Source organism: Dipodomys spectabilis, unplaced genomic scaffold, assembly GCF_019054845.1.
Source record: "Dipodomys spectabilis isolate Male_0828 unplaced genomic scaffold, ASM1905484v1 ptg000003l, whole genome shotgun sequence".
NCBI lineage: Eukaryota > Metazoa > Chordata > Mammalia > Rodentia > Heteromyidae > Dipodomys > Dipodomys spectabilis.
Window position 1 is genome coordinate 17,565,197 of NW_024870680.1, and position 24,974 is coordinate 17,590,170.

The 24,974-nt window shown below is 37.4% G+C and overlaps 2 protein-coding genes across 2 annotated transcripts; both read left to right on the forward strand.

The window, feature by feature from the left end:
- The first annotated feature begins 2,999 nt into the window (after nucleotides 1-2,999).
- LOC122113867 (olfactory receptor 52A5-like) lies at nucleotides 3,000-3,950 on the forward strand. Its single transcript, XM_042686999.1, has one exon. It carries the CDS (start codon nucleotides 3,006-3,008, stop codon nucleotides 3,948-3,950), a length of 945 nt encoding a protein of 314 aa, XP_042542933.1. The 5' UTR covers nucleotides 3,000-3,005.
- A 19,485-nt stretch (nucleotides 3,951-23,435) lies between these two features.
- On the forward strand, nucleotides 23,436-24,386 carry LOC122113875 (olfactory receptor 52A1-like). Its single transcript, XM_042687011.1, has one exon. It carries the CDS (start codon nucleotides 23,436-23,438, stop codon nucleotides 24,384-24,386), a length of 951 nt encoding a protein of 316 aa, XP_042542945.1.
- The last annotated feature ends 588 nt before the right edge of the window (nucleotides 24,387-24,974 follow it).

The following is a 24,974-nucleotide window of genomic DNA, read 5'->3' on the forward strand; positions in this document are numbered from 1 at the left end:
ACTAAATGAGAGTGGTGTTCTCAATTTACAGTTGAATAGATTGTGAGTAAAATAAATAAATGGTAAGTTGGTATCAAATATAACAGCAAATGCATCTTTCCGAATTTTGCATATTAGCCATTTGCTGAAAACTATATAAATATGTGACCTTGTTAAAGATCTTATCATCAAGTGGACTAGAGTGAATATAATAAATATTTATGCCTTTAAACTGCTAAAGAATACTGAATGATTAAAATTAATTAAAATTACAAAAATGCTGATCTTTTTTAAATTTTATTTTTTTATTGTAAAGTTGGTGTATGGAGGAGTTACAGTTACATAAATAAGGTAATGAGTACATTTCTTTTAAAATTTTTAAAAATTATTTTGTTGTAAAGATACTGTACAGAGGGGTTACAGTTACATGAGTAAGGTATGAGTATATTTCCTATCAAGCATTGTTACCCCCTCCTTTGTTTTCCCCTACTAGCCCTTCCCTCCCAACTTCCCCAACTCCTCCCTCACCACCCCCCCAGTTGTAAAGTTCTTTTTTAATACAGTGTCTTGTACATCTCATTGTTACAATAGATTAACCTGTATCCTTGTTTCAGCATTTTGTTGTTTCCCTTCTACTCCCCAATTTAGAAAAATGTATTTACAAGATGCAGGGCACCAGAATCAAATACAGTGACAACAGGGGTTATACCATATGGAGAAGAACATACAAAAGAAACAAAAAAATCACATAGTACCTTAAAAACAACAGCAACAAAGAAAAAAACCTCTCATGTCCATACCTTGGGGTTCATTTCAAACAGTGTTATTCCCTCCCTACTTTCTCCTGCTTTCTCTCCTCCCTGCCTCCCCTCTCATTTCAAACACACTGTCCCATGAGTATCACTGTTGGATTGGTTCACCCTTTATCCACCCATTTCTGTGATCTCTCTTCCCTTCCAAAAATCAGACAAAGGGTATTGAAATCAGAAACTGTGACCACAGGGAATAAGCCAAAGTGGAAAAAAAAAAACAAAAGACAAAGAAAATAACTGCAAACAGTACCCTAAAAAAGGAAGAAAAACAAAACAACAAACACAACAACAACAAAACCTCTTGTTTTCTTATTGTGGAGATCATTTTGATTGGCATCATTTTATATGGTCATATGTTCATAGCTATTGGGCTATTTTCAACCTCTATTGTGAGTATCCTAGGCATATACTAATTATTACAAATGAGGCAAACCATGGAGCCTATGTTTCTTTAGGTCTGACTTACTTCACTTATTATGAATTTATTTTAGCTTAAAATGTCTTTTTCATTTTTGGTTGTTATGATTTCTGGAAAATTCCCACTCATAACTAATAAAAAGTTGCACATCTATACGATCATTTCTCCCAACCTCTGTCCCAAAGACACTATGTTGGTAACAAATGAAATTATTTTTCAAAAATAAGATTCATTGCTTTAATCACTATTTCTCATTCTCCCCCACCTGGTTCATTAGTATTGTTGCCAAGTAATAGGCGAAGAGATTTCAATGTTCTTATTTTTGTTATGTGTAAGTATTAGTCGAAGAAAATTATTTTATATTATCACAATGTGTATGTTGAGTGAAAGAAGCATCTAACTGATATTTTTCACAAAACTGTCATTCACAGAGAAATTGAGACAGAGATTTCTATTATTATTCACAAAGGGTGTTCCTATGCCAGGTGTACTAATATGACCAGGTAAGAGAAAATCTCCATGGAAGAGACTGGGCTCTGCTATTACATCAGGAGTTTGGGGAAAAACTGGAAACTTATATCGCTATGAAAAGGACATGGGCATTATACTGCAAGGATCTTCAAAACTCAATATGCAGCTAATTATTAATATATGGTGTAAAGTTATTAAGAAGAAACAAATAGATTGTCCATGATGGAAGTTAGCACACACAGGTTTCCCCTAATCGCAAGGAATCTGATGACCAGTTGATTTTTTAAAATTTATTTTTACAGGGTTTTTATTGTGAAAATACCATACAGAGGGGTTACAATTACATGAGCAAGGTAATGAGTACATTTCTTATCAAGCATTGTTGCCTCCTCCTTTGTTTCCCCTTACCATCCCAGCCCCCCCATTTCCCACCCCCCGACCCCCTTCCCCGCCAAAGTTGTAAAGTTTGTTTTTCGACATAACGTCTTGTTTTACTTATTTTTATTATTATCTTAAAGTATTATCTTTTTGTACAGAGGAATTGATGTTTACCAAAGCAGTTTATGAATACAATATATCTTGATAAATGTCATTCCTTTCAACATTTGCAGCCATCTCTCCCAACCCGCCTCTCCCACTCCTTACATCATTCTTTTTAATTTTGTACACTATCTACTGGATCCTTGTCTGCATTTTCCCTTCTTTTCCTCTTCATTCATCTACCCCATTGATTTTTAACATCTGAGGATACACACACACACACACACACACACACACACACACACATTCACCTTCAAAATAAGTCTAAGATTAACCAGGTTTTGTTTTGATATTTATCTTGGGATCTTATTCTATTTATGTTGCTGATTACATGGGCTAAATAATAAACATTATTTTGAAGAATAATTTCCTTCATTAACAATATGGGGCCTAGGGTAGAGAATGAGAGAAATGAACATGAATCTATGAAATTTTAATAATGCAATAATGTTTCTTGAATTTGATACCTTTATGGTTCTTTTTCTACATTATATTACTTTCCAGTAGGAGTAGCCTTTCTTTTCCATTCATCCAATCTTCTCTGAGTCAATGTTCACTTAGACAGCTAACTTTCCCTGGCTGGCTCTGAGAAAACAGTCTTCTATGTTATTTGGAATATTATGGACAAATTCTTACACAACACACTAAACTTTGCTTGGTATTCAATATGGTTGAATAACAGTAACTGCATGATCCACAGTGGAATGACATTAATGACTGAGGCCATCCAAATTCTCTTCCACAGGTATCACACTCTGTGGGGAGGAGACTGAATAAAAACTACGATGAAACCTAACAACTTATCATATTTGAACCCTAGAACTGTCATTTTGATTGGCATTCCAGGACTTGAGCATGTTCAGTTTTGGATTGGGTTTCCTTTCTTTGCCATGTGCCTTGTGGCTCTTTTGGGAAATATCACTTTACTGATCATCATCCCTGCAGAGCGGAGTTTGCACCAGCCCATGTACATCTTCCTGGCTGTACTGGCAGCCACGGATATAGGACTCTGTGCGGCCATTGCTCCCAAGATGTTAGCCATCTTTTGGTTCAGATCTTACTCCATGGCTTTTGATGCCTGCCTTACCCAACTTTTCTTCATTCACACATTGCAGTGCATAGAGTCTGGCATTTTGTTAGCAATGGCCTATGACCGTTACATCGCCATTTGTGACCCTCTGAGGCACACTTCGATCCTCACACCTTCCATCCTGTTTCATATGATAGTGGTGGTGGCAATTCGAGCTGTAGTACTGGTTGGTCTGTTACCCATTCTGATTAAAAGATTGCATGCTTTCCATTCTATTCTTATTGCCCACTCTTACTGTGAGCACATGGCTGTGGTTAAGTTGGCTGCAGAAGATGTCAAAGTCAACAAAGTATGTGGTCTTTTTGTGGGTTTTAGCATACTAGGATTTGATATGATTTTTATTCTCATATCCTATGTCCTAATTTTTCAGGCTGTCTTTCGACTACAACAAAAAGAGGCCCGGCTCAAAGCATTTAACACCTGCACAGCTCACATTTTTGTTTTCCTTGAGTTTTATGTTCTTGCTTTTTTCTCCTTCTTCAGTCACCGTTTTGGACACGTTCCCCCCTCAACCCACATTCTGCTGTCTACTATTTACCTCCTTCTTCCACCTGCACTCAATCCTATAGTCTATGGTGTAAAAAACATGGTGATTCGTAAGCGTGTGGCACAGATTTTTCTTATAAATCATGGATCCTAGCAATTGCTATTTCTTTTTTCCTAGAGAAAATTTATACACACAGTTTACACTCTGTGTGCATTGTGTTTCAGATCATAATTCTGGATCCTAAAATCATTTAATTAAAGATTTTAGGACTAAAAGTGTAGCCTGTGATAGAGCACATGCTTAGACACATGTGGCTCTAGGTTTGATACCATCAAAAGCAACAGCAGTGAAAAATTATAGGTTCATTGAAAAACAAAGTATTCAACTAAGGACTAACATCATTTCTACTTTTGGTGACTTTGACTGTTAATCTAATTTTTAGCATTGTTAAGCTTCTCTTCGCAATTTATTTGTAATTGTTTTTGACTCCTTAAATAAACTTTGTTGCCGATTTTCTGCCAATTGTTCAGAATAGGTATCTTTCTTCAATTGATTTATTTTAAGGATGGATTCTGCCATAATACATGTGTTTATATTATAATTTCTATATTTCTCACTCAATTAAAAAATAAGACCACTATAAATTGGAATTTCTTGGGTAACTGAAGACACGGAGACATACATTGCTTTATATCAAGAGATTTAAGAATTTTAATGAAATTTTTGTGACTTCTAAGTTAATTTTTTTTACTCCTGGAGAATCTTTTCAAGATTTCAAATATTTGAAATGTATTATTATATTTAACTCTGTATACCTAAATGCTTTGTACCTTTGAAAGTAAGGCAAGTTCTTTATTGGACTGTTGTGTTGCTCTTTTTATTTCCATGTTTATGCATGGAAATAGATACTTGTACATCTACATGTATAGATACTTGTACATACATATGTACTAATATAAGCCTATTTTCTAGTTGTACCTAAAGGAATAAGAAAGTTAAAAAAAATAAATTGAAATATGAAACAAAGTGACATAACTGGAATCATTCAATTATAAAACAAATTATAGAGGAAAAAGTATAAACCAAGAGGGAGAAAACATAAAAAGAAGAAACTTAGCTGATATAAAGTAAAAAGGATTACTATTTTTCAATTTGTGTCATTTCAATGTAATTGAAATTTTATTGTAGATTGTGTTGAACATGTAAGCAGTTTTAGTAAAACAGCCATGTTCACAGTATTAACTCTGATTCTCCATGAACAGAGGAGTGCTTGCTATCATTCTAATGCCTTTTACAACTTCTTTCTCCAGTATTTTAGTTTTCATTTAATTGGTTTTACATGCCTTCTGTTAGATTTATTCATAGGTTAGTATTTTTTAGGTGCTACTGTCCTTGGGACCATGTTCTCTTTTATCCTTCTTAGTATATTTGATATATAGAGAAGCTACTCATTTTTATGTTCACCTTTTTATCTTGATTCTTGGTTTAATGACTTTTTTAAAAGTACAAGTTCAGATCTTTTCCACATAGAGATAAGTTAATGTCTTCAATTTCTGTTTGCACCACTTTTCTGACTTTGCTTTGATCTAAGGCTTCAAGCATTTAGAGAATAAGAGTGGAGAAAGTAGACAGCCTTCTTTATACCTTTTGATTTTAAGGGAATGTTTTCAATTTTTCTTTATTTGCTACAATGTAAGCTATAGATTTATCATATACATCATTTATTATATTGAGGTATGTTCCTTTATTTGAAAGCATTGAAGTTCTACAATAGCCAAGTAATATTAGAGATATTGTAATACCTACATTACACTGCAAAGCCAAGCTTAAAAAAATAGAAAAGATCGGGCTGGAAAGGTGGCTCAGCGGTAGAGCACTTGCCTTGCATGCTCGAGGCCCTGGGTTCGATTCCTCAGCACCACATAAGCAAAAAGAAAATAAGCCGGAAGTGGTGCTGTGGCTCAAGTGGTAGAGCACTAGCCTTGAGCTGAAGAGCTGAGGGACAGCGCCCAGGCCCAGAGTTCAGGCCCCACGACCAGACCCCCCCCAAAAAAATAGAAAAGAAACCAGCATGATAATGGCACCAAAAGTTTGACAAGTAATGTGTTTATCGCCTTATTTACATAACTGTAACACCTCTGTACATCACCTTGACAATAAAAAAATTTTCTATTAAAAAAAAAAACAGACGCATGGCCCAACTCTAGACTAGAGGACCTAGAATATAACCTGTGCAGTTGTAGCCATATAATTTGTTAAAAAGGTGCCCCACTGGGGAAGATGGCGGAGGAGAAGCTGGAATCTGAACAAGCTCTTGCATAGAAAACAGTTTCAGAGTTCCAGTGAACAGTCCCAAGCCAGAGAATCACACCAAGTGTGCCATCACAGGACAGAGAGTTAGTCAAGAGAGGGGAAGCCAAGCAGACACATCTGAGCAGCTGCCGCTGCGGCGGCAGGGTCGCAGCGGCGACCACCGCCGCGGAGGCATACCTGAGACGCAGTCCGGGACGAAGGAGCCAGACGCAGCGGACGAGCGGATTCTACTCAACACCAGCAAGAACCGACAAGGAGCGGACAACTTCATCCTGCACTTTGCAGACCAGAGACGACCCGAGATCCAAGACTCCGCGTGAGTAGAAGCCCCACTTCCTCACTCCTCTGGGAGCAGAGGAGGGAAGGCCACCCCTCCCCCCCCAGCACCGGTGATCTCCATCTTGGATACCGACAAAGCTCGGAGGAGCGGCTAGCTCCAGCTCAGGCCTTGGAATAGAGCTAGTCATTTGGCAGGTCACAGGAACTTGGCGGCGAGGTGACCTCACAGACTCAGTTCCATCCAGGGAGGGGTCGCCCAGCTCAGGCACCAGCCACTGGAGTGGCTCTCCTCGCTGGGTGGCCAGAGCCAGAGGCTGCCCCTCCCTCTAGCAGCCACCACAATCAATTGAAAAACAGAAACCCTGAGAATGGCTCCAGGCTGGGTGCTGTGAGTTTTTTTTTTCACAAAATAGCCCCAGGGAAAAGCTACTGTTCATTGAAAGGCCTCAACTCTACCCAGAACCTAGCCTCATCACTGCATCCCCCTCTTTTGTGATTCTCAAAGCAGATCACCCTCCCAGTAAACTAACCTGGGAGGGGGATCTCAAAATCTTGGGCAAAGCAGAGCATTTTCCTGCCTGTTCCAACAAACTGACTTAAGAAACCAATCAAGCCACAGGACCTCAAGCTGACCAGAGACTCCGACCACACTCTGGTTACAGACAAAAGGGAGATACAGGACTCTTCCCACCCCTCCCCCCCCAAAAAAAAAAAAATCAAAGACCTTTTTTTTTTTTTCTTCTTCTTCTTTTCTTTTTTTCTTTTTCTTGTTTTGTTTTTTTTCGTTTTTTGTTACCTTATATATATATAAAAAATTTTTTTTGCTTTTCTAAAACTTTTATTAATCTTTAATTTTTGCCTCTTCTGAAAAAATAATTGTTTTCCATTAACTTTTTTTTTTTCTCCTCTAATAATTTTTATTTTAGGAATACGTGAATGTGTGTTTTCTTTTCTTTTCTTGTCTTCTTTCTCTTTTTCTTTCATTCTTAATTATCTTTTTGTTTTTTTTTCTAGCTCTACTGAACTTCTGATCTTTTCTTCTCACTTTCCTATCCTTTCCATCTTTTCCTCTTTGTTCATCTTTATGTGACTTAACTCTTGTCCTGCACATCCTCAGATAAACTCGTAGTTAACCAGTAGACCCTAACCCCCATTGTGTACACACTTAATCCACAAACTTATTACTCAATTCAAAACCTCTGAGACTTAAATTCACTAATAGCAGTACTTTATACCTATACAATATTTTAAGCATTTTTTTAAAGTTTTTCTCATCTCCTTTATGTCCCTCCCTTTCTCTCAACATATTCATATTCCTCTATAAATAGATGGTCTTTTAATCTCTAAAATAACATTAATTTTTACGTTTCTATTTTTTTTCTGGTCTCTTTTCATTCCCCTTTCCCTTTCTTCTTTTTCTCTCTCTCTCTACTTACATCCTACCCAACCTATTTCCTGCATTGTGATTAGGACATAGTTAACTCTCCCTGTGCCTCCCCACACCAATCTATTCCTATTTTTTACCCACATCTCTCCCTAACCCTAATAATTTCTGGCTTTCCAAATTCTTCTCTGAGGTTCGAAGTTCTTTAACATATAGTTGTTTGATGTCGAATAGATGTATCTGTTGAACTAGATTGTATCTGTAGACTATTGACTGTACAAATGCAAACTTTGGTTGATGGTTGCCTTAAGATAGTGTTCTAGCACAAAACTGGTGCTATCTTCATCTCAAATGGGCAGAGTAAGCCGGAAAAACACAAGAAAAATGGCAAATTCGGGTATCTCAATTCCCAATCCTGATAATCAGGGGTTAGAACAGATAATGAATAATCCAGAGGAGAGTTCCCAAACAGCTCTACAAACACTGGTGGCAAACATGATAAATGAAAAGTTTGACAACGTACAAAGGACTCTGTATGAGCGTGATAGGGAGAGAGAGGAGGCATCCCAGAAGTTTATACAGGAATATCATAAGCGTGAGGAAGCTACTCAAAAACTGATACAGGATTTGCGTGAACAACTTGAGAATACTCAAAGAGAAAGGGAGGAATGGCGTGAGCAGGCTGAGAACACTCAAAGAGATCTGCAGGAATCCCACGAACGGGAGGAAGCTAATCAAAGAGTAATACAGGAATTGAGAGACCAGGTAGAGAACACACAAAGATCACTAAAGGCATTCATCGAATCCATTAACAAAGAGCTGAAGGAAGTCAGGGAGACCACAAAGGGAATGCTGAATGGAACCCAACAGAAGGAATGGGAGTCCAAAGAAACCATAACCAATCAACTAAGTGATTTGAGGACAAACACTGAACACCAAATTAAGGAAGTAAAGAAATTCATACAAGACCTAAAACAGAGCTTCAACAAAGAACTTGAAGCCATCAAAGCTGACCAACTAGAAGGAAAAGAGATAAAAAACAAAGTAGAGAGTCTTGACAGCAGGTTAGACCATGCAGAAGATCGAATCTCAGGGATTGAAGACAGCCTAGATATTATAGAGAAAGAACATACAACCATCCAAGACAAGTCCAAGAAATATGATAGATCTATCCAACACCTGGAAGACACCATCAGAAGGCCTAATCTAAGGATAATGGGTGTAGAGGAACACCTAGAAACAGAAGTTAATGGTCTAGGAAATCTGTTTAACAGGATCCTAGCAGAGAACTTCCCAAACATGCAAAAAGATAGGCCTGTCCAGATACAAGAAGCCTTTAGAACCCCAAATAGACCAGACCAGAATAGGACATCCCACCGTCACATTATAATCCACACAGGATCAACTCAGAACAAGGAAAAGATCCTTAAAGCTGTCAGGGAGAAAAGGGTAATCACTTATAAAGGGAAACCAATTAGAATCACCTCAGATTTCTCAGCAGAGACAATCAAAGCAAGAAGAGCCTGGAATGATGTATGCCATGCCCTAAAAACAAACAACTATCAACCAAGAATACTGTACCCAGCTAAACTCTCCTTCATAACTGAAGGCCAAATAAAAACCTTCCATAGCAAAGAAAAATTGAAACAATACATCTCCACCAAACCAGCCCTACAAAAGATTCTTAAAGATGTCCTACACATAGAAAACCAACAAGACCGCAATAAAGGTCAAGAAACTGCACCCAAACTGAGAATCCAAGAACCATAGGAAGAACCCAGTTTTCACAGCCCCCAAGAAGGTAGATAACATGGCAGGAACTCCCAAATACCTCTCAGTCCTATCTCTTAATGTTAACGGACTGAACTCTCCAATTAAGCGACATAGACTGTCTAGTTGGATTAAAAAACAAGACCCTTCTATCTGCTGCCTGCAGGAGTCACATCTTGCCCATAAAAACAAACACATTTTCAATGTTAAAGGCTGGAACAAAATCTACCAAGCAAACGGACCGCATAAACAGGCGGGAGTTGCAATCCTAATATCAGATAAAATAGACTTCAAATTAAAATTCATGAAAAGAGATAAAGAAGGTCGCTACATACTAATTAAAGGATCTCTCCTTCAGGAGGATATTACAATTCTAAATATCTATTCGCCAAACAATGGAGCAACCAAATTTATCAAAGAAATCTACTTTCCCTCAAATCCCATATAGATCCAAAGACATTAATCGTTGGGGATTTTAACACACCACTCTCCCCACTAGATAGATCAACTCGGCAAAAACTCAACAGAGAAACCGCAGATCTAAACAGCTGCATAGATCAACTAGACTTAACAGACATTTACCGAACATTTCACCCAGCAGCATCAGAATACACGTTTTTCTCAGCAGCACATGGAACGTTTTCTAAAATAGACCACATTTTAGGCCACAAAGCAAACTTGTCTAAATTCAGAAACATTGAAGTTATACCTTGCATCCTCTCTGACCACAAGGGAATAAAATTAGAACTCAACACCAAAAGCCACCAAAGAAAGTCCGGCATCACATGGAGGCTGAACAACACATTGCTGAATCATGAATGGGTTATGGAAGAGATTAGAAAGGAAATTCAAATGTTCATGCTATTCAACAAAAATGAACACACAAATTACCAGCACCTCTGGGACACAGCAAAGGCAGTACTCAGAGGCAAGTTTATAGCTCTGAGCTCCTACATCAACAAATTGGAGAGATCTGAAACTAACAATTTAATGACACATCTAAACCTCCTTGAAAAAGAGCAGCAAGATAAACCCCAATCCAGTAGACGGAAAGAAATAATCAAAATTAAATCAGAATTAAATGAATTAGAATCCAAAAAAACTATAGAAAGAAGCAACAAAACAAAGAGTTGGTTCTTTGAAAAACTTAACAAAATTGACAGACCCTTAGCAAATCTTATCAGAAAAAGAAGAGAACACACCCAAATTAATAAACTCAGAGATGAGAATGGAAACATCACCACGGAAACCACCAAGATTCAGAACATTATAAGGGAATACTTCTCAAAACTTTATGCTAATAAGTTTGAGAACTTGACAGAAACGGACCTTTTTCTAGCAAATATTGACATGCCAAAACTAAACCAAGATGAGTTAAACTATCTTAACAGACCCATATCAAGCACTGAAATAGAAACAGCAATAAGAGACCTCCCAGCTAAGAAAAGTCCAGGACCAGACGGTTTCACAGCAGAATTCTACAAGGCCTTCAAAGCAGAGCTCACACCAATTCTCCTCCAACTCTTCAATGAAATTGAAAGAGAAAGTTCACAACCGAACACATTCTATGAAGCCATCATAACCCTCATCCCAAAACCAGGCAGGGACTCATCAAAGATAGAGAACTATAGACCCATTTCTTTGATGAACATTGATGCAAAACTTCTGAACAAAATTTTGGCCAATCGACTTCAACAATTCATCCAAAAAATCATACACCATGATCAAACAGGATTCATTTCAGGGATGCAAAGCTGGTTCAATATATGCAAATCAATTAATATTATTCATCACATCAACGGGAGCAAGAATAAGAACCACATGGTTATCTCAATAGATGCAGAAAAAGCATCTGACAAGATCCAACACCCCTTCATGATGAAGGTTTTGGAAAAATTAGGAATCCATGGAACATTCCTCAATACAATAAAGGCTGTATATGACAAACCTACAGCCAGCATTATACTCAATGGTGAAAAACTAAAGCCATTTCCTCTTAACTCAGGAACAAGACAAGGATGCTCACTCTCTCCACTTCTCTTCAATCTAGTATTAGAATGCCTAGCTACAGCAATAAGACAAGCTGCAGACATAAAGGGGATCCAAATAGGGAAAGAAGAAATAAAACTCTCCCTCTTTGCAGATGACATGATCTTGTATTTAAAGAATCCCATAGACTCCATTCCCAAATTACTCAAGCTGATTCAAAACTTTGGCAAAGTAGCAGATTATAAAATTAACCCCCAAAAATCAATGGCTTTTCTGTATGCCAACAATGAGAAAAGTGTGGCTGAAATTAGGAAAGAAACTCCATTTGTAATAGCCCCACAAATAATAAAATACCTAGGAATTAACTTAACTAAAGAAGTGAAGGACCTCTATGATGAAAACTTTAAAATCTTGAAAAAGGAGATCAACACAGAACTAAAAAAATGGCAAAGCCTCCCATGCTCCTGGATTGGAAAGATTAACATCGTGAAAATGGCAATACTTCCCAAGGCTATCTACAAATTCAACGCAATACCTATCAAAATTCCAAGCTCATTCTTCAAGGAAATAGAAGAGGCAATCCAAAAATTCATATGGAACAATAAAAGACCCCGAATAGCAAAAACGCTCCTCAACGGAAAGAACACTGCTGGAGAAATATCAATACCAAATTTCAAACTCTACTATAAAGCCATAGTAATCAAAACAGCTTGGTATTGGCATAAGAACAGACCTCAGGACCAATGGAATAGAATTGAAAACCCAGAAATGAACCTACAGACCTATAGCCATCTAATCTTCGATAAGGGAGCTACAACAATAGAATGGAAGAAAGACAGCCTCTTCAGTAAATGTAGATAGTGCTGGCAAAATTGGTTAACTACATGTAGAAAACTAAAGCTAAATCCTTATATATCACCCTGCACCAGAATCAACTCCAAATGGATCAAAGACCTTGGAGTCAAAGCAGACACTCTGAAAATATTACAGGATGGAATAGGAGAAACCCTAGGTCTCCTTGGCTCAGGCCGAAATTTTTTGAATAGAGACCCGGAAACACAACAAATCAAAGAAAGGTTGGACAAATGGGATTGCAAAAAGTTGCAGAGCTTCTGCAGGGCAAATGACATAGCTAGCAAGATCAATAGAAAGCTCACGGATTGGGAGAAGATCTTTACTAGCCATACAACGGACAAGGGTCTCATATCTAAAATATACTTGGAACTCAAAAAATTAAACCCCCCAACAACAAATCCTCAAAGAAACAACTGCCCAATAAACAAGTGGGCGAAAGACTTAAAGAGAAACTTCTCTGAAGAAGAAAGAAGGATGGCTAATAGACACATGAAGAAATGTTCAACATCCCTAGCCATAAAAGAAATGCAAATCAAAACAACATTGAGATATCACCTCACCCCAGTTAGAACGGCAAAAATCAAGAACTCTAACAACAACAGATGCTGGAGGGGATGTGGACAGAAAGGAACCTTACTTCATTGTTGGTGGGAATGTAAACTTGTTCAACCACTTTGGAAAGCAGTATGGAGGTTCCTCAAAAGACTTCACATAGAACTCCCCTATGACCCAGCAATCCCACTTTTGGGCATTTACCCAAATGTTTTCAAACAAGACCACACTAAAGCTACCAGCACAACAATGTTTATTGCAGCATTATTTACCATAGCTAAGATATGGAACCAACCCAGATGCCCCTCAGTAGATGAATGGATCAAGAAAATGTGGTATATATACACAATGGAATTCTATGCCTCCATCAGAAAGAATGACATTGCCCCATTTGTTAGGAAATGGAAAGGCTTGGAAAAAATTATATTAAGTGAAGTAAGCCAGGCCCAAAGAAACATAGGTCCCATGGTTTCCCTTATTTGCAATATCTAGTATATGTATGAGTCAAGCGGAAAAGGTCAGATAATGTGATGTCAGGAAAATGAACCCTTAGATACGTATTTTAATGTTTTTTTCTTTCATGCATGTGTTTCTAACGCATTTATAAGATTATCTCTTTGTTGCTTTGTATGTCCCTCCTCCACACTATAACCCCTGCTTTCACTATATTTGATGTCAGTATAACTTGTGGAGGAGATGGGGAAAATCCAGTTGTTTAAGGATACAGGTGGACCTGTTGCAACAATGAGAAGTACAAGTTGTCATGTCCAAAACGAGCTTTGGTTGGGGGGGAATGGGAGGGAAGGAGAAGGATTGGGATTGGGGGGGAGGGGGGAGGCTGGGAAGGGAGGTGAAGGGTAAACCAAAGGAGGAGGCTGCAATGTTTGGTAAGAAATGTATGCATTATCCTGCCCATGTAATTGTAACCCCTCTGTACAGTATGTTCACAAATAAAATTAAATTAAATTAAAAAAAAAAGGTGCCCCAAACAAACAAGCTGTCTTGTGGCTCATACCTGTAATCCTAGCTACTTGGGAGGCAGAGAGTTGAAGCATAGTTTTTGCATGTTGGCCTAGGCAGAAAAGTCTCTAAGACTCTATCTAAATGGAGGGAGGCATGGACACAATAGCACATGCTTGTCATCTAAAAAATGAGTGAAAGCCTAAAACAGGTAGATCACAGTCCAGGCTCATATCTTTGCAAAATAGGAGGCCCTATCCTACCCTGTCCACCATCAACCAGGACAGGAGGTGGGACTTAGTGGTCAAAACTGGCCTAGTAAGCACAGACCCCTAAGATAAATTCCAGTACCACTGCAAATAGAATCTATGGAAAATCCAAATAGTATAATTCTTTTTTTAAATTTATTTTTATTGTAAAAATACTGAGGAGTTACAATTACATGGAAGGTAATGAGTACATTTATTTTTTTAATTGTTAATTTTTTATTGTGAGAATACTGTACAGAGGAGTTATAATTTTCCAAATTCAGAAACATTGAAGTTATACCTTGCATCCTCTCTGACCACAAGGGAATAAAATTAGAACTCAACACCAAAGGCCACCAAAGAAAGTCCTTTAACACATGGAGGCTGAACAACACACTGCTGAATCATGAGTGGGTCATGGAAGAGATTAGAAAGGAAATTCAAATGTTCATGACATTCAGCAAAAATGAGCACACAAATTACCAGTTCCTCTGGGACACAGCAAAGGTCGTACTCAGGGGCAAGTTTATAGCTCTGAATTCCTACATCAACAAATTGGAGAGACCTGAAACCAACAATTTAATGAGACATCTGAACCTCCTTGAAAAAGAGCAGCAAGATAAATCCCAATCCAGTAGATAGAAAGAAATAATTAAAATTAAATCAGAATTAAATGAATTAGAATAAAAAAACTATAGAAAGAAGCAACAAAACAAACAGTTGGTTCTTCGAAAAAATTAACAAAATTGACAGACCCTTAGTAAATCTTACCAGAAAAAGAAAGAGAACACACTCAAATAAATAAACTCAGAGATAAGAATGGAAACATCACCATGAAACAACCAAGATTCAGAACATTATAAGGGAATACTTCTCAAAACTTTATGCTAATAAGTTTGAGAACTTGGCAGAAATGGACCTTTTCCTAGCAACTATTGAGTTAAGCCATCTTAACAGCCTATATCAAACATTGAAATAGAAACAGCAATAAGAGACCTCCCAGCTAAGAAAAGTCCAGGACCAGACGGTTTTACAGCAGAATTCTACAAGGCCTTCAAAGCAGAGCTCACATCAATAATCCTCCAACTCTTCAATGAAATTGAAAGAGAAAGTTCACTACTGAACACATTCTATGAAGCCATCATAACCCTCATCCACAAACCAGGCAGGGACTCATCAAAGAAAGAGAACTATAGACCCATTTCTTTGATGAACATTGATGCAAAACTTCTGAACAAAATTTTGGCCAATCGACTTCAACAATTCATCCAAAAAATCATACACCACGATCAAACAGGATTCATTTCAGGGATGCAAAGCTGGTTCAATATACGCAAACCAATTAAAATAATTCATCACATCAATGGGAGCAAGGATAAGAACCACATGGTTATCTCAATAGATGCAGAAAAAGCATTCGACAAGATCCAACACCCCTTTATGATGAAGGTTCTGGAAAAATTAGGAATCCATGGAACATTCCTCAATACAATAAAGGCTGTATATGACAAACCTACAGCCAGCATTATACTCAATGGTGAAAAACTAAAGCCATTTCCTCTTATCTCAGGAACAAGACAAGGATGCTCACTCTCTCCACTTCTCTTCAATCTAGTATTAGAATGCCTAGCTACAGCAATAAGACAAGATGCAAGCATAAAGGGGATCCAAATAGGGAAAGAAGAAGTAAGCCTCTCCCTCTTTACAGATGACATGATCTGTATTTAAAGAATCCCATAGACTCCACTCCGAAATGACTCAAGCTGATTCAAAACTTTGGCAAAGTAGCAGGGTATAAAATTAACCCTCAAAAATCAATGGCTTTTCTGTATGCCAACAATGAGAAGAGTGTGGCTGAAATTAGGAAAGAAACTCCTTTCGTAATAGCCCCACAAAAAATAAAATATCTAAGAATTAACTTAACCAAAGAAGTGGAGGACCTCTATGATGAAAACTCTAAAATCTTGGAAAAGGAAATCAAAACAGAACTTAGAAAGTGGCAAAAACTCCCATGCTCCTGAATTGGAAAGATCAACATTGTGAAAATGGCAATACTTCCCAAGACTATCTACAAATTCAACGCATTACCTATCAATATTCCAACCTCATTCTTCAAGGAAATAAAGGAGGCAATCCAAAAATTCATATGGAACAATAAAAGACCCTGGATAGCAAAAATGATCCTCAACAGAAAGAACACTGCTAGAGGAATATCAATACCAAATTTTAAACTCTACTACAAAGCCATAGTAATCAAAACAGCTTGGTATTGGCACAAGAACAGACCTCAGGACCAATGGAATAGAATTGAAAACCCAGAAATGAACCTACAGACCTATAGCCATCTAATCTTCAATAAGGGAGCTAAAAAATAGAATGGAAGTAAGACAGCCTCTTCAGTAAATGGTGCTGGCAAAATTGGTTGACTACTTGTAGATAACTAAAGCTACATCCTTCTATATCACCTTCCACCAGAATCAACTCCAAATGGATCAAAGACCTCGGAGTCAAAGAGGATACTGAAAACATTACAAGATGGAATAGGAGAAACCCTAGGTCTCCTTGGCGCAGGCCGAAATTTTCTTAATAGAGACCCAGAAACACAACAATCAAAGAAAGGTTAGACAATTGGGATTGCATGAAATTGCAGAGCTTCTGCATGGCAAAGGACATACCTAGCAAGATCAATAGAAAGCCCACGGATTGGGAGAAGATCTTCACTAGCCATACAACGGACAAGGGTCTCATATCTAAAATATACCTGGAACTCAAAAACTTAAATCCCCCAACAACAAATCTTCAAAGAAACAACTGCCCAACAAATAAGTGGGCTGAAGACTTAAAGAGAAACTTCTCTGAAGAGGAAAGAAGGATGATTAATAGACACATGAAGAAATGCTCAACCTTCCTAGCCATAAAGAAATGCAAATGAAAACAACATTGAAATACCACCTCACCCCAGTTAGAATGGCAAAAATCAAGAACTCTAATAACAACAGAGCTGGAGGGGATGTGGACAGAAGGGAACCTTACTGCATTGTTGGTGGGAGTGTAAACTTGTTCAACCACTTTGGAAAGTAGTATGGAGGTTCCTCAAAAGACTCCACATAGAGCTCCTCTATGACCCAGCAATCCCACTTTTGGGCATTTATCCAAATGTTCACAAACAAGACTACACTAAAGCTAACAGCATGACTATGTTTACTGCAGCACTATTTACTATAGCTACAATATGGAACCAAACCAGATGGCCCTCAGTAGATGAATGGATCAAGAAAATGTGGTATATATACACAATGGAATTCTATGCCTCCATCAGAAAGAATGACATTGCCCCATTTGTTAGGAAATGGAAAAACTTGGAAAAAATAATATTAAGTGAAGTAAGCCAGGCCCAAAGAAACATAGGTCCCATGGTTTCCCTTATTTGCAATTTCTAGTATATGTCTGAGTCAAGCAGAAAAGGTCAGATAAGTTGATGTTAGGGAAATGTACCCTAAGATATGTATTCAAATGTTTTTTTTTTCTTTCATGCGATTGTTTCTAACACATTTATAAGATTATTTCTTTGTTGCTTTGTATGTCCCTCCACCATGGTATAACCTCTTCTTTCACTGTGTTTGATGTTGGTGTAATTTGAGAAGGGGAAGGGAATAAACAAATTGTTTGAATAGGGTTACAGGTGGCCCCATTGCAACAATGAGCTGTATAAGATGTTATGTCGAAAAACGAACTTTACAACTTTAGTGGGGGGGGGGGATCAGGTCGAGGGTGCCTGGGGGAGTATGGGAAGGGATGGGAAGGGGAAACAAAGAGGAGGCTACAATGCTTGATAAGAAATGTACTCATTATCTTGTCCATCTAATTGTAACCCCTCTGTATGGTATTTTCACAATAAAATATAGTGTCAAAAATTCAAATTAGATATCAATTTCTCATTTTGTATAAAAATTAATTGAAAATGGACTAGAGACCTTAATAATGCAATGAAAGTTGTGGCTCACACCTGTAATCCTAAAGTCTCCGGAGATAGAGATCAATAAGAGTGTGGTTTAAGACCAGCCAGTGAAAAGAAGGTAGCAAGACCCTCTCAGTTAATTTGCCAGGTGTGTTGGCATGAGACTGTGATACCAGCTATCACAGAAGCTTTAGATCAGAAGATACTGGTCTGAAAATAGTGGGAGACAAAAATCAAGACAATCCTCCAAAAGTAACAGGAAGACAGGGAAAATGGACTCATAATATTCAATGCATAGCATATCCTATGGAAGTAAGAAAATTGAGAAGAGGGGCAGCAGAGAATCATGGTTATGGCTTCCATCAAGATGCAGTGTGCTTATAGACTGATTTGCAACTTCTAAAAGATAGCAAAAACATTAAAATTTAAAAGTAACTATAGCAAAAAAAAAAAAAAGAGTTGGGGTGGGGGAGGGAAGTGTCATGCAAGTGGTAAAACACCTGACTAGTCAGCATGAGGCCTAGAATTCAATTCCACTACTTCTAAAAATAAATAAACAAGTAAAACAGCAAAGGAGACAATGGTACATTCTCAACAAGCCTGAACAGTGAAGATCTTTAGTATCTTGCTAGTGAGGAACAAAAAAGAAAAAAATACCACTGTTCCCTCAAAAGCTGGAAAGTGCTACAAGCTTTTCAAAGAATTTTAGAAACAACAATGTAGTTCTTTGCATAGCATGTGATTTATAGCTACAATAGGTCAAAGTTTAAAATTTAGAAATGAATGTTTAGTTTCCATTCTAAGACTTCTCCCTATTGCAGATTTTTTTTTCTAAAGTTCCCTTGTTTGCAGGCACATCATTCTCTGCAAGGGGCCTGTGATTCAGTATTTCCCTATTCTCATTACTTTGGAAACATAGTTGGTAAGAGGTAAGGTGTGTCGTCTAGCAATATATCCTCAAAGAAAGAATTTTTTTTTGTCTCCAAACAGAAAGAATCCTCAGAATTGTAATAACCTCTCTAGAGATCAGGTCATTAACCTGGGATAAGCTTGGAGCCTAAAAAAATAAATAAATAAAAGAAAGGAAGATGATGCAAGGCACTTAGGTATTAATGCCTTTCAAATTCCAAAATCAGCCAGAAAAGATCTGCTGCAGATAGCTGTTCACCTGGGTGAGTTTCTTCCTTGTGTGTTGATACCAATAAATACCTTAGGATTTTTAATTTTAACAAGTTTTTAAGAGGAAGAGAAAAGACTAGAAGAAATCTGAGAAACTCAATAAGAAATTTTCCATCTCACAACTTTATTCTCTATCAGATCCAAGTTGGTGGTTTTTTTTAATGAACAGGATATGAAATGGACTAAATTCATGATATAAAACTGGAAGAAATGAAAAGGTGATTTAGTACCATCAGCTTAATTGACACAAGATCATTAGTTAGTAATAGGAGCAAATGAGGATCAAGTATTCAGGATCTTTACCTAATATTGCTTTTTAAAAGAAATTAAATCAGTAAGAGTAAGTCTGTGAATACAATGGATACAGCTCAGATCCTAATTCCTGACATCCAGTGCTTTTCTGTGTCCGCTACATCAGAGACACAGCCTTTACTATCTCCTACTCTTTGTCCCATCTTTATTTATGACATCTTCCTATTCTTTTCTCATTTTCTTCTATTCAGAAACCAGTCATTGAAGATTTTCTTCTGATATGATCGTAATAGAAAGCCAGGATGTCCTTCCTTCCACAGATGCAATTTCAAATTGCTTTCTGAGAAAATTGTCACTCCTGTTCATGTTTTTTTCCATTTAAATTAGAAAGACTTTAAAGGAGAAAATGTTTTGCTCTCAGATAAAGATACTGTATATATATATATGCTTTGTCTGCATTAAACTACTTTAAAGAGGTGGAATTTACTTACTTCACCGAGGAGTACATGCTTGGATGTGGAGTTTTGTTGAGTGATCTACTTACACTAATTTCCAGTGCTACAGATCTAGCTGAGCAACATCTCTCAACTATAGAAATTCTATCCTTAAAGAACATTTTGAGGCAATTATTTCTTTTTTTTAGTGTTTTCATTTTTTGAGTATTTTTATTTTCTTTAGGTAATTGCGTAAAGGAGTTTCCCTTTGACAGGAGAGTTTATGAATCTGGTGCCTCTTGATCCGCACCACCACTTTTCACATTCTTACCACCCCTTCCATCCTGCTCTTTCTCTCAATTTTCTTGATTTTTAGGTAATGTGTTGCTGTTTTTGGAATTTAACAAAGCAATTTATGTGTACATAAATTATCCTTTTTTTTGGGGGGGGGGGTCCTGTTGTGGGGCCTGAACTCTGGGCCTGGACGCTGTCCCTTAGCTCTTCAGCTCAAGACTAGCGCTCTACCACTTGAGCCATAGCGCCACTTCCGGCTTTTTTCTTTTTTGCTTATGTGGTGCTGAGGAATGGAACTCAGGGCCTCAGGCATGCAAGGCAAGCACTCTACCACTGAACCACCTTCCCATCCCTACATAAATTATCTTGATCCATGTCATCCCTTCGACACTTTCATCCCATTTCAACCCACAGGAAAGGGGAGGTAAGGGAAGAGAGGTGGAAGAATAAAACAGGAGAAATGAGTAAAATGCAGCTTATATGCGCCAGAATTGGGACAATAAGGAAGGGATATTTTCATTTTTTTATCTGAAATTTAAGTGACTCATTTACATAAGAAATAGCCAAAAGAATATGAAAGTGAACTGTCTTTAATGTGTACATTTTCTCAATAAGGCAGTAGCACTTCTCATCTTCAGAGTTCTTCACCAGCTCTGACAAGTATCACCTACCGGTCACTGCAAAGTTATAAAAAACTATAGAAAAGTTTAGGCTGAGCATTTCCTATATAATATTTATTCCTCCCAATTATCCAATGAGTTCCATGACACTTTCTCCTCATTTAGAGTGAAACAAGTAGTAAATGCAGCTTTAGATAACATCCTACATTTCAAAATAAATATCCTATTGTTTTATATACTATAATATGGAGAACAAAATTAATGGGATTATTATGTTATTATCATGGTGATCTGGAAACTAATTTTTCCTTTTATTCTTAAATTTATTAAGCATCTTATAAATAACAACCTCAGACAGGATTACTTTTGTTTTCAGCTCCATTAGGTTTTATATGAACAATTTGTGTCACTTATCAGTCATCATTTCTAGGGATTCTCTACTTCCTCCACCAAACCTCATTTGATATGAGTATCAAAAATTTTGACATTAAAATTATTTTTAAAATGTTGACAGTTTTTACTTTCAAAATTAGTTAAAATAATATAGCTCTTTATTTCACTGACCATGGCCCCCTGGTTTTCGTGGCCTCTGATGTTCATATAGGAAGTTAGTTACAAAAGTATGTTATTTATTATTACCGGAGTAATTTCCCATTATGCCCACATATGTATTCCTTTTGATTGCAAGCCAATATACTCTTTTTCTATAAATTTGCCAAAGTAACCCTTTTATTTTCATTTCAAGGCAAAATACATAAAAATAAGCATTAAGAATTATGCTATTTAGTTAGCCTATTTGGCTTTGACACAGTTATGAAAAGATGGAAAAACTTTGATATAATTTAGGCATACAAATTGGTTAGCAAAATATGTTAAAAGATGAGAGTAAATAATGTTATAGGCTTTACTTACTGATATGACGAAGAAAGAGAATGAGAAAAATTAAAAATAGATTAAGAGATGAAGGGATAGATGTGAAGTGTGATAATACAACCATGGCAAATTTTTTTCCAATGGTAATTGGTAGCAAAACAGACCCAAAGAAACATAGACTCTATGGTTTCCCTCATTTGTAATAATAGTATATGTCTAGGATGACAATAGCTTAATAGCTATGTATATATGACCATGTAAGATAATGCTAAGTGATGTGAACTGCAAGATACGGAAACAGGAAGTTTTTCTTTGTTGTTGTTGCTTTTTAATGTACTATGTGAAGTTATTACTTTTTTCTTTCATTTGTTACTTTTTCCCTATAGTTTATTCCTTGTTGTCACTGTATTTGATCTTGGTACCCTGTGTATTGTATATATGCTTATCTGAATTAGGGAATGGGAAGTAAACAAGAAAATGGTAAGATAAAGGACAAAAGGTGAACCAATGCAACAGTGATGCTCACAAGACAATATTTGGGAAATGAACTTTACCACTTTAGTAGGGGACATTGTGGGGGAAGGAAAGTGGGGGGAAAATGAGGGAGGGGCTAACAATGCTAAACAAGAAATGTACTTATTACCTTATGTATGTAACTATAACCCCTCTGTACATCATCTTGACAATAAAAGTAAACTTTAATAAAGTAAATATAAAATAAGTTGAGTTAAACTCTATAATAAGGACCAAAGCCTTTCTGCTGTTTTTAAATCTGAGGCATGTAAACATAACAAAAATATTTAAGTTATACAGGTTATTCAGTAAACTAATACTTGTGGTGTACATAATGTCCTATTTATGTTCTCTCTTTACTTGATTTTTCTGCTTCCCTTAAGATCCAAGAATACCTTTATAATCTTCCACTGACTTTTCTTACAGTAATGAACCAGAATTAACGCAATCAACTATGCTCAGACACTGCTGCTATAACTTCTACACTGATACCACAACAAAATCCATTGACCACTGTTTGTAAAGGAAGAGGAGGAAGGAGAAGGAATAAGGAAATGCAGAGTAGGGTGTGAAGTTGTTCCAAGTATACTGCACACCTATGGAATTATCATTATGAAAAGTCCTTCCAAAGTAGTGGAAAAACAAAGAAACCTCACTGCTCTATAGAAAGTCAATTCCTAGCAAGTGGGGAAAGGTATTTCACACAAAAGTGGAGAAATTCAGCATAGGGCTGTTCATACCTGAATATCCTGAGACTTGAGCTAATAGTACAGGGTTATGTGATTGTGACTTGATCACAGGGATATTTAACTCAATATGAAGTGTATGTGGAGTTTTGACACAAATATGAAAAGGAGTTAAAGTTGCAATCTATGACACAAGCAGAGAAAACTCCAGAGACAGCAGAATTGATGCTTCCCAAAACAAAGTTTTCATTTATATAATGTCTTGGGGATGAACACTGGATCACAAAGACCCATGTATCTAAGAGGTCAGTTCAGAAGCTGATTGCAGCGATGTCCAGAGATCTAAAGTCATATGATTTCATTCCATCCATCTTTCTGGGGTTCTGAGAAGAAAATCGAGGAGAGTGTCCCTTCTCCTTCCTATGATTTTTCTCTGAATAGGCCATAAATCACCGATGACTTTAGGATTTGCCGGCACCATGAGCTACACCAACATGTCCTATCTGACCCCCAAGACGGTGATCCTGATTGGCATACCTGGACTAGAGCACGTGCAATTTTGGATTGGATTTCCTTTCTTCAGCTTGTGCCTGGTGGCCCTTCTAGGCAACATCTTGTTGCTTATCATTATTCCAACAGAACGCAGTCTACACCAACCCATGTATATCTTCCTGGCAGTATTGGCAGCTACTGACCTGGGTCTCTGTGTGGCCATCGCGCCTAAGATGTTGGCCATTTTCTGGTTTGGTTCACGCTCCATGGCTTTTGATGCTTGCCTCACCCAGCTCTTCTTCATTCACGCCTTACAGGGCATGGAATCTGGCATCCTGTTGGCCATGACCTTCGACCGCTATGTTGCTATTTGTAATCCTTTGAGGCACACGTCTATCCTCACCTCTCTTTTTCTCCTTCGAGTGGTGCTGATGGTGGCATTTCGGGCAACAACACTGGTTGGGGTTTTGCCTATTCTACTCAAACAACTTCACCGTTTCCATTCCGTGGTCATTGTCCACTCTTACTGTGAGCACATGGCTGTAGTCAAGCTGGCTGCGGAAGATGTCCACATGAATAAATCATATGGCCTCTTTGTGGCTTTTGCAATTTTAGGTTTTGACATGATCTTTGTTTTCATCTCTTACGTGCTGATTTTTCGAGCTGTTTTTCGTCTGCCCCAGAAAGAGGCACGGATCAAAGCATTCAACACGTGCACAGCTCACATCGTTGTCTTCCTGGAATTTTATATCCTTGCTTTCTTTTCATTTTTCAGTCACCGTTTTGGCCATGTATCACCCTACGCCCATATCCTCTTGTCTACCATCTATCTCCTTGTACCTCCCGCCCTGAACCCTATTGTCTATGGTGTGAAGACCAAAGAGATTCGCAAACGGGTTGTTCAAATTTTCATCCCACAGCGAGACATACAGAAATGATCCAACAAAGATCGAAGAAATATCCATTTGCCTGTTTAAAATGAACAGTCTTACACGTTGTGGCTATTGCAATATTTTGTACCACAGTAATAGTTCTCATAGAAAGAACCATCAGGGCTGGGAAGGTGGCTCAGTGGTAGAGCGCTTACCTTGCATGCATGAGGCCCTGGGTTCGATTTCTCAGCACCACATACGCAAAAAAAAAAAAAAAAAAAAAAAAGTATCTTACTTCATTGTGGGGAAAACAGATGTTCAATCCTCTACCCCAAAGTAAAAGGATCTCAGACTTCTTACAAGGAACCCATGAAGGCAAAAGTTATATATCTTTCAGTTTTAACACATGATATGATTGGAGACAGTGTTAATGATAAACAGAAACAGATGGAAAATAAGTTCCAGAGAGGTATACAGTTTCCAATTATATTGACTTTCTTTTAGGAAAAAGATTTCATACTCAAAAAAAGTCAAACTCAGAAGAGGCTGTTGATGGGTCCTTATAAACATGGTCAAAGTGATGAAAATGTACACTGTGTTTCAGGTAGGTTCTTTCTGGCCATCCCTAGACTTGCTGTGACAAGGGAGAGAAGT

Excerpts from the sequence above, each read along its gene's own strand:
- LOC122113875 (XM_042687011.1), top strand. The coding sequence starts at position 23,436 with ATGAGCTACACCAACATGTCCTATCTGACCCCCAAGACGGTGATCCTG.
- LOC122113867 (XM_042686999.1), top strand. The coding sequence starts at position 3,006 with ATGAAACCTAACAACTTATCATATTTGAACCCTAGAACTGTCATTTTG.